The 17,874-nt window shown below is 38.6% G+C and overlaps 1 protein-coding gene across 1 annotated transcript in view; it reads left to right on the forward strand.

The window, feature by feature from the left end:
* GORAB (golgin, RAB6 interacting) overlaps positions 1–8,395 on the forward strand; it is a 440,445-nt gene extending 432,050 nt beyond the window's left edge. Inside the window, exon 5 of the mRNA XM_074026175.1 lies at positions 8,218–8,395. Coding sequence (XP_073882276.1) covers positions 8,218–8,380 — 163 coding nt within the window. The 3' untranslated portion in view covers positions 8,381–8,395. The remainder of the gene's footprint in view (positions 1–8,217) is intronic.
* The last annotated feature ends 9,479 nt before the right edge of the window (positions 8,396–17,874 follow it).

Genomic DNA, 17,874 nt, shown 5'->3' on the forward strand with positions numbered 1-17,874 from the left:
GTAGTCTGGAAACTTGCAATGGGTCAAATTTGTAGCCATGTTCTTGATTTGAAAGATGTCTACCTGAAGATAATCGTAGTTTTAAACATTTTATTTTAATGGTCACTGATGATTGGTATTATTTTAAAGGTTAAGCATTGGCATCAAGGTTTTTCTATATCCTTTGCTTTTACAATTTTAATAATACTCTACATGAAATAAACACTTTGAAAACTTAGGAGATTTCATCCTTTCGTACTTGTGAATTTGACTTTTGAACTGTTATTAAGTTTGAAGTCCAAATTATGGAGTTGACTAAGACTGATACTAGATTAAAAAGTGTGCAAAACCATGGAATTAAAAGACCTAATCAGTTTTTCTGTGTCACTGACTTTCCTGCTTAACTGAGTATTGTAGAGTATTACATAACTAAATATAGGATGTAACACAGATCTTAAAAGTTAAAAGTCAATAACAAGATTCCAAGCACTGTCCATAGTTGGTAAAACACAAAATTCCACTTTAAAACAACATTTTTCAAAGCCTCTCAGAAATTAGTCTGCTCTCAGGAAGTCCTGCCGAAGGCTGTCATAATGAGACATGCCTATGGAGTTGGCAGCCATCTTGTGCAGTGAGAGACGGAGTGCCTGGCTCTGAGCCAAGGAAAGCCAAAGTGATCAATATTACATCCTGAAAGCACCAATGGACCCTTTGTCCCAGAACTAGCGCTTCTGGGAGATGTGCCAGAAGATTCACATGTGCACATATGTGCACACACAATAACATGATGATTCAGGAAATTCAGTCATATGGGAAGATCAAAAGCACAGCAGGATATTCCTGTGACTCTGGCATTGGTCAGCAATACTTCAACCTCCACATCCAAATATGAAGGCAGCTTAAAGAGCCTACAGATGGAAGACAAACAGAAACTTGAAAAAATGTACTAAGACAGCTTATTTTTCTCCTGTTGTCCTTACACCTACCATGAACACTCTGGTGCCTTGCCAGTCACTCCTGCACCGCTTTGAAGTTTGACTCTGTTCCCTGAATCCTACAGAGTGGATGCCAGCCTGGCCTGATCTCACCTCTTTAAGCCTTCTGCCTCCAGTGTGCTCACAAGTGTTTGGAACATGTATTGAGGATAGAGGAGAATATGATCCCAGACCCAGCTCCAGACAGCTACTAGAACACGTTATGTGTCTGGCATTGAACAAGATCACATTGCCAATTTAAAACCATCAAAGTGATCTCAATTTTCTTGGGAAAGAAAAAAAGAAAGACCAAGTGCCTGATGAGAGAACAATGAAAAGATACAAATATCATCACACACACAAATATCATCTGCCTAAAAATCCAGGCCATATTTGGGATCAGAAAAATATATTTTAAATGGATCGCATTAACAGAAGGGCCTAATCAGGCACTCTTGCTACTGTTGTCTTTATGGATAAATTTTAAGGACAGGTGGAGCCAGGCAGGAAGTAAATATTCAATTTAGAACGTTTTCATGCATTTAATATCTGCCTCTCTCATCATGTTTGCAATTTTTACAGTCTTTGTTATGAATAGCTTCTCATCACATTTCTAAGAGGGAGATCATCATAATTACAACCTTATGTTATGGCAGAGCAGAAAGAAGTGACTTGGCAAAGGTCGTGCGGCAATGCAGTGTCCTAGACAGGAAGGGAACTGATATATCTGGAAACCATTGTGAGTTGTGCATTCCAGTGTACATGGCAGAAAGCAAGGCTCAAGTTGCTGCAGCCAAAGCTTAGAGCTTTTTCTGAAGCATGAGTGCTTGGTATGGATATCACCAAAAAGAAAAAAGAAATTAAGCTTTAGTAGTACTGAGCAAAATCCGACTGGGAGAAATTTCCAAATTACTGTTACTTTTATGGGTATTAGGAGTAAGACAGAGAAAGGATAAACTGCCCTTTAATAATCGAGTATTTGATTTGGCATTTAAATGGTTACAAAATCTACTCTTAGGCAACAATTTACCCTGTGCGAAAGTGTTGTATTAATTCAGATAAGGATGGTACCTCCTTCATGAGACTCTCCAGGGGTTACTTCTTTGTGTTCTTGTATGGTCCACATGGCTATATAATGAGCCAACACATATCCTAGGATGCTGCTTTGCAGTAGGAATTAGATGTTTAAATGATTTTAGAAATGGAATATCATGAAGTCTATAATTTCTACACAATGAATGAGTCATTTGCAGATCCTTATAGTTGGTCTTTTCCCAGCAAAAGTTTCAAGAATAAAAATCCCCTATCTCCCAACATAACATCAAAGAGAATAAGATTGAAAACTCAGAAGAGAGAAACAGAGAGACTCATAGTATTTTTTTCAGAAAATACATATTTCCCAGTAAGCAAATCTCCTTATAAATATAATTGTTTAAAAATGAAAAAAAAAAAAAACTCTGAATTTACTGTATGAACTTTGGAATATTTAAAATGGAGAAACCAAGAATTTTCTGTAATCAGTATTAAAATTTTGACATATAGAAGTGAAAATTTAAATCACAAGGTATAGGACAAGACCTTTATTTGATACACAAAAGGTCTTACTAGAGGAGAATATGACCCAAACTGGATAAGGGCAGACACATCTTCCTTGACCACATCTGACAAGTGGCTTTACCCAGTTGTCTCACAAAAAAGAATTACATGTTTATAACCCATTTGGTTTATGTTTCTAATATTTAAAAAAGAGGTGATTGTAAAATATTTCAGACAACAGAAAATAGTGTACCATCAACAGCCATATTTCACATGTTTCAGCATCTTACCATATTCGCTTTAGATCAAATTCTTTGTTGCCGGGCACGGTGGCTCACATCTGTAATCCCAGCACTTTGGGAGGCCAAGGAGGGCAGATCACTTGATGTCAGGAGTTGAGACCAGCCTGGCCAACACGGTGAAACCCCATCTCCACTAAAAACACAAAAGTTAGCCAGGCACGGTGGCGGGCGCCTGTAATACTAGCTACTTGCGGGGCTGAGGCAGGAGAATCACTTGAACCTGGAGTGTGGAGGTTGCAGTGAGCCGAGATTGAACCACTGCATTCCAGCCTGGGTGACAGAGTGAAACTCCGTCTAAAAAAAAAAAAGAAAAAGAAAAAAAAAAAGACCTTCTTTATACGAAAGAAGACATAGCAGATATATTAATATTTGAATACTATAATAGAAGACTATCCTGTCTTGCAATTCCATTTCCTTTTTTCTCTCCATGGTAGTACCTGAAATTGGGGTGTATTTTATTGTTGTTTTTATACCTTACTACCTGTAGATGTATTAGCAATTATTATGTAGTATCGTTTGCACATTTTTAAATTAGGTAATATTATGTTGTTTTACATTTTTCTATGTGATTTTTACCCTACCATAGTTTTTAACATTTATCCAAGCTTTTCTATATATATATATATATATATATATATATATATATCTTCTAATTATTATAACCACTAAAACTAGTCTACTTATGTGTGTGTGTGTGAGATGCCATTTAATGATGGTTCACTATTATTACTTTTCATTGTTGTTGTACTTTTTATTTTGTATTTCCTTGATTATAGTGAGATTGATTTCCTTTTCTGTGATTTCTCTTTTCATATTCTTTGCCCATTTTTCCCACTGGATTGTTTGATTTTGTGAAATTAATTTTTAGCAGTTTATAATATATTCTTAATGCCAATTCTTTGACAATTGCATGCCTTGCAAATAACTTCTCTCTACTATGTCTCTTTAATGATTTATAGACTGCTGTATATAACGGCACATCTCACCTCTATTCCTTACATCAGCCCCATCCACTATACATAGTTGATGCCAAAAAGGAAATATTACAGCAACTTCACTGTGCTTTTCTATCAACCTCATTCTTGTTGAACTTCAATTATACCTTGCTTCTAGCCCTTGGCTCTGTTTTTCTTTGGCTTCAAATCCAATCTTTTGTATGACATTTGAACTTGCATATCCAAGTTTTTATATACTGTGCTTCCTGAAAATGTTGTACAGCACTCAACCTTTGTCATCTCATCTTTTTCCTTCTTGTGTAGATTCTCTGGATCTTATATAATTTATATCACATGCTTTCATGATTGTGGTAAGCTAGATCCTTTGGCCTAGCATTGAACTTTCTTTTAAATTCTAAATCTTTAATAAATGAATTTGTTTTCTTCAGACATGTATTTCTAGCATAAATTATCTTATTCATGTATTTTATGACTTCTTTATTATCTGTTTCCCTCCTCTGCATCCTCCTACAAGAATGTAAACTTTATGAGAGCAAGAACTTTATCTTTTCACCACAGTATTTTCAATAATTTTTGAAAGGAAGAAGGAATCCAGATAATGTTCTTTGCATGATTTCTGATTTTTGAAAACCCAGCGCAAGCCTTTTTAACTAAGGTTCTATATCATTCTCACACCATAATATGTAGCTAGTCAATCTTCATTCGTTATTTTTGTTGTACTTCCGTTCTCACAGCACCTTTGATAAGTATGGCAGTTTTAAAACATGGCTGTAAATTATTTGCCATTTCTCCCATAAAGAGGTCTGATTTGTGTACTCATTCTTGATTTAGGTGAGTTTGTGGTGCCACAGGATTTTTGAGACTGAGTCATAAAAAGTCATGCAATTTGCGCCTTGTTTTCTGGAACACTTGCTTATGGAATCCTGAGTCATCACGTGATAAGTCCAGCAACATATCCTGAGGCCACCATCCTGTGAGGAAACCCAAGCCATATGGAGAGGTCACATGGCAACATGCAGGTCACATAGTCACATGTAGGAGTTCTAGGTAACAGTCCCTGCTTAGCCCAGCCTTTGATTTATTCCTGACCAGTTCCCAGACATGGAAGAAGCCTCTAAATGATTCTGTCTCTCAGTTGTTCAAGTCACTCCCAGTCATTTAAGTCTCTTCAGCTGAACCCACATATACTATGAAGCGAAGACAGAACATGTCCACTGCGCTCTGCCTGAATGCCAAATGCTACCTATACAAAAAGAATGCCAAATTAATTTTGAGGCCAAAATTCTATTATGGTAGAGTGAAAAGACCAGATAAACCACATTTTAAATTAAACTGTATAACCAAGCTGACAATAATCTGGATTTATTGCAAACTAAAACTCCACTTTAATAGATTAACTATCCAAAGAAAAAAATCCTGTTTTCTATACTTTTTGGCATCCGCCACCACGCTCGGCTAATATTTTGTATTTTTAGTAGGAATGGGGTTTCACTGTGTTGGCCAGGCGGTCTCGAACTCCTGACCTCGTGATCCACCCACGTTGACCTTCCAAAGTGCTGGTATTACAGAAGTAAGCCACTGCACCCAGCCCTTCCTTTCTTTATGTAGATCCAAGTATCTATCACATCTATCACATCTCAAAGTTATAGAAGAAAAATAAAAAATTGAAGACTCCAGCAAATATGTTTCTAAGATTTCTGATTTGAACAAATCATCCTGGAAGAATACTTTATAAATTTAACCATCATTACAATACCCTCAAGCCCAAAAGCAGTCTAGAGCTTGTATAATGTAGGCCCAAGAGTTCATTATAATGATGGAATCTATTGCATCAATACCAAATTCCCCAACAAAGACTCTTAATATGTAAATGGATGAAGAATCAGTACAAATGAACCCATATTCAGGACATTGTCAGCTCATGCTTTACATATCACTCAGGGGCATTTTATTCTACTCATTACTGTCTTCTTAAAGCTCTCCTCTCCTTGGGAATCTGTGACACTACTCTAGTGGTTTTCCTGCTCCCTATCCAGGTTTATCTTCTAAGTCTTCTATGGATACCTGTTCCTAATGCTACTCCAAGCATCGTCTTCAGCTGTCGGTTCTTATCAAAGTCATTCACATGAGTGATCTAATGTACTGTATACATGCTGACGACCTTCACATGTCTACCTCCAATTCAGATTTCTCTTGAAGCTAAACATATAATCTGCACCTTGGACATATTCCCTTAGAGATAAATCTTCTTTCTCCCAAGGCTGGCTTGCTGCAGGTGTACTTGTCAAAGCCCAGAAGCCACCCCACCTCTGGCTACATGTGTTGACTTTAGGTCAGAGTGAAGGTGCATGGAATCCAAGACACATTTCAGGGCCTGGGCCTGGACTGGACATGGCTGTGGGTCCAGGAAAAGGCTGGGTCTCTAGTAAATTTTAGGGAATCAACAGGAATTTTAAAAGCTATGTACAAAGCTTCTTGTAGAAATGCCTACTTTGATGACCTATAGAAGCTTTAATGTTTTCAGAAATTGACTTTGTGCTTAGACTGCAGGCTGTATGAGAATTTTGTCTAATTTGCTTAACATTGTATATCCAACACTTAACAGATTGCCTAATCCAGAGTAGGCAGACAATATTGACCGAATAGATGAATGTATGAATTGATGAGTGTATGAAATAGTCTCAGAACTGTTTTCTTCCCAATATTCCCTGTTTTTGGAATGGTGACATCATCTCTTTCAATTTTCCCAAGCCAAGAACCTCAAAGTCATCTTAGATCTTCTTCTCCTAGCCCTCACACAACAATTTGGTCATCAATTCTGTTAATTCTACTTTCTGACTATCTGCTCCTCCTCCCCATCCCCATGACCATTGCCCGAGTTTATCACCAACCTCTTCATCTTCTACATGGCTATCAGAGAGATAATTCTAAACACAAGTGCCACTACGTCACATCCTACCCAGCTCTGCCACTGAGCTGAATGACTTTGGACAAGTTACTTAACCATGCTGAGTCTTGCAGCAGATTGTGAGGCTTAAATTAATAAATGTTAACTGTTTAGAACAGAGCCTAGGATAAGGTAACAGTCAATAAATGTTACCTAGTGCTTTTGTTATTATAATCCACTATTCTTCAATATACCTGATTTGTTCATAGAGAAACAAAAACAAAGGCCAGGCGCGGTGGCTCACGACTGTAATCCCAGCACTTTGGGAGGCCGAGGCGAGCGGATCACCTGAGGTTGGGAGTTCGAGAGCAGCCTGGCCCACATAGTGAAACTCCATCTCTACTAAAAATACAAAAATTAACTGGGCATGTTGTCACATGCCTGTAATACCATCTCAGGAAGCTGAGACGGGAGAATCACTTGAACCTGTGACGCGGAGGTTGCAGTGAGCTCAGATCACACCACTGCACTCCAACCTGGGCTTCAGAGTGAGACTCCGTCTCAAAAAACAAAAACAAAAACAAATCAACGCAAGTCAATCCCTTTGCCGGGCATGTAAGACTTTTCTTACCTGACTTCCACTGGTCTAGCCTCACTCCCCACTCTCTTTCCCTAAATTTGAGAGATACCAAATCCCTTTGCTTTTTTTTTTTTTTTTTTTTTCCACTCTGTCAACCAGGCTGGAGTGCAATGGCACGATCTTAGGTCACTGCAGCCTACAACTCACAAGTTCAGGAGACCCTCCCACCTCAGCCTCCTGAATAGTGGCAACTACAGGCCTGTGCCACCACACCTGGCTTTTTTTTTTTTTTTTTTTTTTTTTGGTAGAGACAGGGTTGCACCATGTTGTTCAGGCTGGTCTGTAAATGATCTATCTGCCTTGGTCTCCCAAAGTGCTGGGATTACAGGTGTGACACCACCCCTGGCCACTTTGCATTTTTGATACATGACATGCTTCTTTATACATTTGCATATACAGTAATCATCCCTTAACTCCTCTTACAGTTAAATTTCAGTTTTAATGCTGTGTCCTCTAATGAACTTTGCCTGATGTCTTTAAAGTCAGATGCTTCCCTGAAAGTGACACTTAACTTGTGTATATGATACTCATGACTTTCAGCTCACTGTATTATTAAATTTTCAAGCAGCATTTCTCTAGCTTTATTAAATTGTATACTTCTTTTGGGGATAAATAATTCTTTTATCTTTGTTCCATTTTTCTATGAATAGTAATAGAGTCTAACATTTAGCGTACATTCAATAATTATTTGTTGAACAAATAAAGCACCTTATTATTAAATCATTAGAAATGACCTAGATTATTGATAGGAAAATAATATATTGAGTAAATAAAATATCCTTTAGAATTTATGATTCTCTTCTGAGAAAAACTTCAGTTCTGTATATTTAATGATTTAAGTAAGTAAGCTTATCTTTTGAAGAAGATCCATAGTTTATGGTATTTTACCATCATATTTTTCTTCTTTAACACTTTGCCTTTCTTTTTCTTTTTCTTTTTTAAGATGGAGTTTCACTCCTGTTGCCCAGGCTGGAGTGTTATGGCATGATCTTGGCTCACTGCAACCTCTGCTTCCTGGATTCAAGCGATTCTCCTGCCTCAGCCTCCCGAGTAGCTGGGATTACAGGTGCCTGCCACTACGTACAGCTAATTTTTTGTATTTTTAGTAGGAACGGGGTTTCACTATGTTGGCCAGGCTGGTCTCGAACTCCTGACCTTGTGATCCACCCACCTCGGCCTTTCAAAGTGCTGGTATTACAGGTGTGAGCCACTGCACCCGGCCCTTCCTTTCTTTATGTAGATCCAAGTATCTATCATATCATGTTTCTTCCTTCTGAAAAAATTATTTTAACATTTCCTGCAAGGCAGATCTGCTAGTGACAAATTCCCTCAATTTTTGCTTGTTGGAGAAAATCTTTGTCTTTTACTTTTAAAGAATAAAGAATTCCAGACTGGTGGGTTTTTTTCTTTTAATACATTACATATTTCACTTTACTCTCTTCTTGTTTGCATGCATTCTGAAAATAAGCCCAATGTAGTTCTTTTTTTGTTTGTTTGTTTTTATTTTTTTCTTTATTTCTTCTAAAAAAAATGGGATACATGTGCAGAACGTGTAGGTTTGTTACATAGGTAATCGTGTGCCATGGTGGTTTGCTGCACCTATTGACCCATCCTCTAAGTTCCCCCCCAACCCCTCACCCCCAAAAGGGCCCTGGTGTGTGTTGTTCCCCTCCCCGTGTCCATATGTTGTCAGTGTTCAACTCCCGCTTATGAGTGAGAATATGTGGTGTTTGGTTTTCTGTTCCTGTGTTAAGTTGCTGAGGATAATGGCTTCCAGCTTCATCCATGTCCCTGCAAAGGACATGACCTCATTCCTTTTTATGGCTGCATGGTATTCCATGGTTTATATGTACCATATTTTCTTTATCCAGTATATCATTAATGGGCATTTGGGTTGGTTCCATGTCTTTACTACTGTAAATAGTGCTGCAGTAAATATACGTGTGCATGTGTCTTTATAGTAGAATGATTTATATTCTTTTGGGTATATACCAGTAATGGGATTGCTGGGTCAAATGGTATTTCTGGTCCTAGATCCTTGAGGAGTCACCATACTGTCATCCACAATGGTTGAACTAATTTACACTCCCACCAACAGTGTAAAAGCATTCCTATTTCTCTACAGCCTTGCCAGCATCTATTTTATTGTTTTCTGACTTTTATATAATTGCCATTCTGACTGGCGTGAGATGGTATCTCAGTGTGGTTTTGATTTGCATTTCTCTGATGATTAGTGATGTTGAGCTTTTCTTCAGATGTTTGTAGGCTGCATAAATGTCTTCTTTTGAGAAGTCTCTGTTCATATCCTTTGCCCACTTTTTGATTTTTTTTTTTTTCTTGTAACTTTAAGTTCCTTGTAGATCCTGGATATTAGACCTTTGTCAGATGGGTAGATTGCAAAAATTTCTCCCATTCTGTAGGTTACCTGTTCACTCTGATGATAGCTTCTTTCACTTGCAGAAGTTCCTTAGTTTAATTAGATCCCATTTGTCAATTTTGACTTTTGTTGCAATTGCTTTTGACACTTTTTTCATGAAGTCTTTGCCCATGCCTATGTCCTGAATGGTATTGCCTAGATTTTCTTCTAGGGTTTTTATGGTTTCAGGTTTTACATTTCAGTCTTTAGTCCATCTTGAGTTAATTTTTGTATAAGGTGTAAAGAAAGGGTCCAGTTTCAGTTTTCTGCATATGGCTAGCCAGTTTTCCCAGCACCATTTACTTAATAGGAGATCCTTTCCCCATTGCTTGTTTTTGGCAGCAGGTTTGTTGAAGATCAGATGGTTATAGATCTGTGGTGTTATTTCTGAGGTCTCTGTTCTCCTTAATTGGTCTGTATGTCTGCTTTGGTACCAGTACCATGCTGCTGTGGTTACTATAGCCTTGTAGTATAGTTTGAAGTCAAGTAGTGTGATGCCTCCAGCTTTGTTCTTTTTGCTTAGGATTGTCTTGGCTATACGGGGTCTTCTTTGATTCCATATGAAATTTAAATTTGCTTCTTCTAATTCCGTGAAGAATGTCAATGGTAGTTTGATGGGATAACATTGAATCTATAAATTATTTTGGGCAGTGTGGCCATTTTCACGATATTGATTCTTCCTATCCATAAGCATGAAATGTTTTTCCATTTGTTTGTGTCCTCTCTTATTTTCTTGAGCAGTGAAGAAGTCCTTCACATCCCTTGTTAGCTTATTCACATCCCTTGTTAGCTGTATTCTTAGGTATTTTATTCTCTTTGTAGCGATTGTGAATGGGAGTTCATTCATGATTTGGCTCTCTGCTTGCCTATTGTTGGTGTAAAGAAATGTTTGTGATTTCTGCACATCGATTTTGTATACTGATTCTTTGCTGAAGTTGCTTATCAGTTCAAGAAGTTTTTGGGCTGAGATGATGGGGTTTTCTAAATATACAATCATGTCATCTGCAAACAGAGACAACTTGACTTCCTCTCTTCTTATTTGAATATGCTTTATTTATTTCTCTTGCCTAATTGCCCTGGCCAGAACTTCCAATACTATGTTGAATAGGAGTGGTGAGAGAGGTCATCCTTGTCTTGTGCCAATTTTCAAAGGGAATGCTTACAGATTTTGCCCATTCATTATGATATTGGCTGTGGGTTTGTCATAAATAGCTCTTATTATTTACATATATGTTCCATCAATACCTAGTTTATTGGGGGTATTTTTTAGCATGAAGTGATGTTGAATTTTATCAAAGACCTTTTCTGCATTTATTGACATAATCATGTGGTTTTTGTCTTTGGTTCTGTTTATGTGATTGATTACATTTATTGATTTGCATATGTTGAACCAGCCTTTCATTCTAGGTATGCAGCTGAGTTGATTGTGGTGCATAAGTTTTTAAATGTGCTGCTGGATTTGGTTTGCCAGTATTTTATTGAGGATTTTCACATCAATGTTCATCAGGGATATTGGCCTGAAGTTTTTTGTTGTTGTTGTTGTGTCTCTTCCCAGTTTTGTATCAGGATGATGCTGGCTTCATAAAATGAATTAGGGAGTAGTCCCTCCTGTTCAATTCTTTGGAATAGTTTCAGAAGGAATGGTAACAGCTCATCTTTGTATTTTTGGTAGTATTCACTGGTGAATTTGTCTGGTCCTGTTTTTTGTTTGTTTGTTTGTTTGGGAGGCTATTAATTACTCCCTCAATTTCAGAGCTTGTTATTGTTCTATTCAGGGATTCAATTTCTTCCTGGTTTAGTCTTGGTAGAATGTATGCACCCAAGAATTTATCCATTTCTTCTAGATTTTCTAGTTTATTTGTGCAGAGGTGATTACAGTATTCTCTGATGCTAGTTTGTGTTTCTGTGGGGTCAGTAGCGATATCCCCTTTATTATTTTTTATTGTGTCTATTTGATTCTTCTCTCTCTTCTTCTTTATTAGTCTAGCTAGTGGTCAATCTATTTTGTTAATTTTTTCAGAAAACCACCTCCTGGATTCGTTGATTATTTGAAGGATTTTTTGTTTCTCTATCTCCTTCAATTTGTCTCTGATCTTAGTTATTTCTTTTTCTGCTAGCTTTTGAATTAGTTTGCTCTTGCCTCTCTAGCTCTTTTAATTGTGATGTTAGGGTGTTGATTTGAGATCTTTCTAGCTTTCTGATTAGGGCATTTAGTGCTATAAATTTCCCTCTTTTGGGTTTTCAACACTGTATTGTTGATTCTTTCTCATCTTTGTGAGTTTGTCTCGTTTCGGTCTTTGAGGCTGCTGATCCTTGGATGGGATTTTTGTGGGGGCTTTTTGTTGTTGATGATGATGCTGTTATTGTTGCTTTCTGCTTGTTTTCCTTTCAATGGTCAGGTCCCTCTTCTATAGGGCTGCTGAAGTTTCTGGGGGTTCACTTCAGGCCCTATCTATATGATTCACTCCCACGCCTAGAGATGTCACTCAAGGAGGCTGGAGAACAGCAAAGATGGGTGCCTGCTCCTTCCTCTGGAACTTATGACCTCGAGGGGCACCAACCTGTTGTCAGTAGGATTGCTCCTATATAGGGTGTCTGACAACCCCTGTTGGAGGGTCTCACCCAGTTGGGTGAACAGGGAACAGGACCTATTTAACAGAGCACTTTGTCCCTTAGTGGAGAGGGTGTGTTTCACTGGTGGGGGGGACCCACTCATCTGGGCTGTCTGAATTCCTCAGAACTACCAGGAGGAGAGGCTAAGTCGGCTGGTCCGTAGAGACTGCAGCCACCTCTCCTCCTAGGGGCTCTGGCCCAGGGAGATCCAAATTCTGTCCCTGAGGCTCTGGCTGGAGTTATTGGAGATCCCACCCGCTGAGGAAGGATGGGTCAGGGTTAGGCCTGAAGATGCACTCTGGCCGCAGGCTACCATAGCTGGTGTGTTGGGTTATGGGGACAAGTGTTGGGACTGAGCCCTCCAGCCTCCCTGGCTCCAGCAGAGTAAAAGAGCAGCCTGGAGCTATAGAAATGGGTGCAGCCCTTCTCCCACCCAAGGAGCTTAGTGTGTTAGGCAGTTGTGAGTCCCAGTGCTGGTTGCTGCCACTCCCCAAAGGAGTTCAAACAGCCACAGCTGGTGCTGGTTGCCCCTCTTCCTGGGAGTTCAATAGGCTTGAGCAGATTCTAGCTGAGAAGCTGTAAGAATCTGTGCATTCTGGGGTTGGGATGCTAGGCTCTGGTGGTGTAGGTTCACAAGTGGGATCTTCCGATCCGTGGGTTGCACAGTTCCATGGAAAAAGCAGTTTCCCCGGCTGAGTAGCGTGTTCACTCACTGCCTCCCTTGGCTGAGGGGAGGCAATTCCCCTTCCCCGTGTGGCTCTCAGGTGGGCCGCAGCACCACACTGTTCTTCCTTGTCTCCTTGGGTCATGCCAGCATTCGAATCCATTTCGATGACAGAACCTGGATACCTTGGTTGCAGGTGGAGCATTCACGAACTAAATATGTTTTTTTTTTTTTCCAGTGGGAGCCTCCTAATGCTGTTGCCTGTAGTCAGCCCCCTTGGCCCCCCCACCCCCCTACGCCCTTCCTCCCACTTCCCCACCCCCCTCCCCATCCCACTGCCTCCCTCTACCCCCCACCAATGTACCACCCCCACACCACCAGTGTCCTTCGTAATTCCTATTCTTACTTCTTTATAGGTAAGGTGTTTTTTCATCTTTCAAGATGTTCTCTTTGTCTTTAATTTTCTGCAGTTCGAAAATTATATGCCTGGGTGTAAATTTTTGTTTTTTATCCTACTTGATGTTCTCTGAGCTTTCTGTATCTGTGGTTTGGTGTCTATCATTAACTTTAGGAAATTCTCAGTTAGTATTGCTTCAAATATTTCTTTTCTTTTTTTTTTTTTTTGAGACAGAGTCTCGCTCTGTCACCCAGGCTGGAGTGCAGTGGCCGGATCTCGGCTCACTGCAAGCTCCGCCTCCCGGGTTCACGCCATTCTCCTGCCTCAGCCTCCTGAGTAGCTGGGACTACAGGTGCCCGCCACCACGCCCGGCTAGTTTTTTTTGCATTTTTAGTAGAGACGGGGTTTCACCGTGTTAGCCAGGATGGTCTCGATTTCCTGACCTCGTGATCCACCCGCCTCGGCCTCCCAAAGTGCTGGGATTACAGGCGTAAGCCACTGTGCCTGGCCAAATATTTCTTCTGTTCTGTTTTGTCCTTATTGTCCTTCTAGTATTCCTATTATGTGTATGTCATACATTTTGTAGTTGTTCCACAATTCTTGGATATTCTGTTGTCTTTTTTTCTCTTTGCATTTCAGTTTTAGAAGTTTCTATTGACATTTCTTTAAGTTCACTGATGCTTTCTTCAGTTGTGTTCAGTTCATTGAAATGCCTCTTTAAGGTATTCTTCATTCTTGGTACAATGTTTTTGATTTTTAATATTTCCTCTTGATTCTTTTACAATTTTTTCTCCTTTCTGCCTACATCACTTATCTGTTCTCATATATTGCCCATTTTCTCCACTAGAGCTCTCAGCATATTAATCGTAGTTGTTTTAAATTCCCGGTCTAATAATTCCAACGTCCCTGCCATGTCTGACTCTGGATCTGATACTTGTTCTATCCCTTCAAAATGTTTTTCTTTTTCTTTTTTCTTTTTTTTTTTTTTTGTCTTTTATTGTGCCTTACAATCTTATATTGAAAGTTAGACATGAAATACTGGGTAAATGGAACAGAGGTAGATAGGGTGTTTTTTGTGAGACTTTATGTTTATCTGACTAGGAGTTAGGCTGTAGCTGTAGGTGTCAGAGATTAACATTTCCTCTTGTGATTTTCTATTTGTGTTTCTCTATTTGTGTTTCTGGTTGTCTCTGAGTTTCCTTAGAGATTTCTTCTTAAATAAAGTCTGACACATCTAGTTCTTTTAGTTGTATTCTCCAATTATTATACAAGAGCCCTATTGGTGTGATGGTAAGGTGTGAGGCAAGAGTAAGTGTTCCATAGTCCTATGATGCAGTCTCAGGCTTTTAGTTAGCCTGTGCTCCTGAGCTGTGGCTTCATGAGTGCTTCTCAATGTTTCCTCCTCTTTGGTAAGTAAGACTGGGTAGAGGTAGCTGAAGTTGGGTATTTCTCTTCTCTCAGGTCAGTTAGGTTCTGGTAAGACCTCCATTTGATTAAACTCTGGTAAAATAGTTTTTCATGAGAGTAGGCCTGTTTGAGAAGAACAAAATAATCTGGGCAAATTTTAAATGGAAACTTTCCTCATACCATTCTGGAAACAGAAGGGGATTTTTTTTTTTTTTAAACCAGATATTCACTGTGAAAACCTGGTAGAGCTTCTAGATGTAAAACTCACATAAGTATAGGGGCTCCCCTAAGATTGAGCCCCCTAGAGTTTTTAACTCTCAAATTTGTCCATACTGAGCCGCCAACAACTTGTTAATTACAGTTTAAATCTTCATATCTTGATACTGGTTCTTGCAGAAGATTTTTGCTTCTGGTCTGGTAATTATGATTTTCTGTATTAACCTGCTTCTCTAATTTGAGTTTGCCCTGTGACCTCAGTTTTCTGATGGATATAAGAAGAGTTGTTTGTTTTCAGTTTGTTCAGCTTTTTTTGTTGTTGTTTTATTTTGAGGCTGAGAATGACAACTTCCAAATAGCTTACATACTGAAACAGAGACTAGAAGTCTAGTTTGTGATATAAAAATTTATAAATACATGTTGTTGCATTTGGCTAATTGCTCATCACCTAAGAAAAGAGTAAGCATTCATTTGTCTATCTGTGCTTAGATGACATTGATTTTAGTTTCCTTATTTTTTCTTTCTTTCTTTTTTATTTTTGAGATGTGGTATGGCTCTTTCACCCAGGCTGAAGTACAGTAGTGGTCTCATGGCTCACTGCAACCTCAAACTTCTGGGCTCAAGTAATCCTCCCGCCTCAGCCTCTTGAGTAACTGGAGCTATAGGCATGTGCCACCATGCTCAGCTAATTTGTTTTTATTTTGATTGTAGAGATGGGGTTTTGCTATGTTGCCCAGGCTGGTCTCAAACTCCTGGCCTTAAGAGATCCTCCTATTTCAGCCTCCCAAAGTGTGGGGATTGCAGGAATTAGCCATGCCACCTGCCTAGATGACACTGTTTCTGAGAAGTGAATAATAATATTCTCATGTTTTCTATAATTTTGTGCTTAATTTCAATTTCACTATGTCAGATGAGTGTTGGCTTTTAGCAATACTGCTTATATTCAGTGTAATGTCAGAACTGTTAAGTAGTCAGTAGCTGCTTAACAATCTAAAACGAGTTCTCATTCTGGTAAGCCAAATGCCATCAGATAACTTTTTCTGGTAGATGATAATGCCGCTCTGAAATGTCTACTTTTTGTGGAAAAAAAGTATGAAATAAATTGAGTGGTCCTTAGAAAGCTGCATTTGTTGCTAAAAACAATTATTTTTGATTTGGCACATCTTACATGGGTGACTACAATGTAGACTAAGGCATGCAGGCCCTGGGAAGACAACTGCTACTTCCAATTTACTTTTTCTCTTTTTACCACAAAATCTAATGCTTTGATAGAATGGAGAGTCTTTCATTGGGTCATTCTTTACTAACGCTATTAATGAGATGTCAGTGATATACAAGCTACATGTGGACTCTAGAAAGCAGACTCTCAATGAAGCATTGGGAAATTCCAGAGGCATCATATTCTAAACTGAAGAGGTTTAAGTCATACTGTTTTCAGGAGATGAAAATACCTATTGATAAATTTTAATTAGGTAAAGTTTCACCGAGTCTTTTCCCCAGCAAGACAATAAAAAAGCCATTGGCTAACTCTGGTGGTCTCCCTTTATGCTATTAGCCATGATATTAGTCTTGCTTGTTACTGAATGTGTATAAAGATGTAACTGGTTTGAGAACACCTGTACTTTAATTGTGCACCTGGAAACACATTTTGTGATATTAACATACCCTTTTCTCTTTCTATTTTACACCTTCCCTTCTCCACATTGAAGGTTGCTAGTCCTCCTGTCATTACTCAGGAATGACAATACAGGGCAAGGAAGGAAGCAAACACAGACCAAAGTCATTCTGCCTATTGTTTCTAAAAGCCTAAGGTTCAGAGGAAATGATTGGTTGTCGATTTTGCTGAGGAGGCAAAAAGAAGGAAATTCTATAGCATGAACAAATGGAAAATGATTTCCATTAGGTTGAAAATCACCCTGCCCCTTTTGAGCTAGTGGGTTGAAAGAAAAGAAAGAGATTTGTGAGCTGTTGGAGGAGAAGAGACCAACATCCTGCTTCTCAGAGCACCACAGGAAATGTTCTGAGACCTCCAAGAGGACCTGGCTGAACAGTTCTCAAGCAGAGGGACACACAAGCAATCTCACCAAGAAAGGGTCTGTGCTGCAAACATTCCTGAAGCAGTAGGAATCTGTTGGTCCTGAAAGGGTCTTGTGGGCAGAAGACATTTCCATGGCTATCAATGTGGCAGAAAGACTGAAGACAAGATGCCTCACCCCCAATCTTTACCCTGTATAAAATCTAAAAACTATACTATAATATATAGAAACTATACTATAATGGAGAAGTCCAAGAAATGTGAATGTTTATGTTTTTTGTCTCATGTGTTGCAGTCTTAAAATATGAATTAAATTGATTTGACAGGGAGGTTGCAACATTTCTTTCTGACCTGAATTTGTAGACATAGCCACACTTTTATTAGATCCTTATGCTCTTTTTAAAAAATTGTATTTTCCCCTTAAAACAAAGAGTACAAACTTAGCATTCAAATTATTTTGAATAATTGTCTCTCTAGCTCTCTTTTAATAGAATTCACCATCTTCAGAAACTTAGTAGACATGGAACATGGAAGTCTTTAGCAAAATAGACTTCATTGCTGCAAAAACTACTTGGGATTAAACCCAATCTAAATTAATTCAATATAAAACGAAAGAAAAGAAAAACAAAAATGAGAATAAATAAGGAGTTCAGAAGGGTCAAACATGCTAATATTAAATAATATTATAGTCCCCTGATTATGAACAGTGTCACAACTTGGCCTTGTTTTACACCATAACTACCACAGCTATCCTCTTGTTCAAATGTTTTTTCTTTTCTTTTCTTTTTCTTTTTCTTTTTTTGTCTTTTTTTTTTTTTTTTTTTTTTTTGAGACAGAGTCGCTCTCTGTTGC

Source organism: Macaca fascicularis, chromosome 1 (assembly GCF_037993035.2).
Source record: "Macaca fascicularis isolate 582-1 chromosome 1, T2T-MFA8v1.1".
Lineage (NCBI taxonomy): Eukaryota > Metazoa > Chordata > Mammalia > Primates > Cercopithecidae > Macaca > Macaca fascicularis.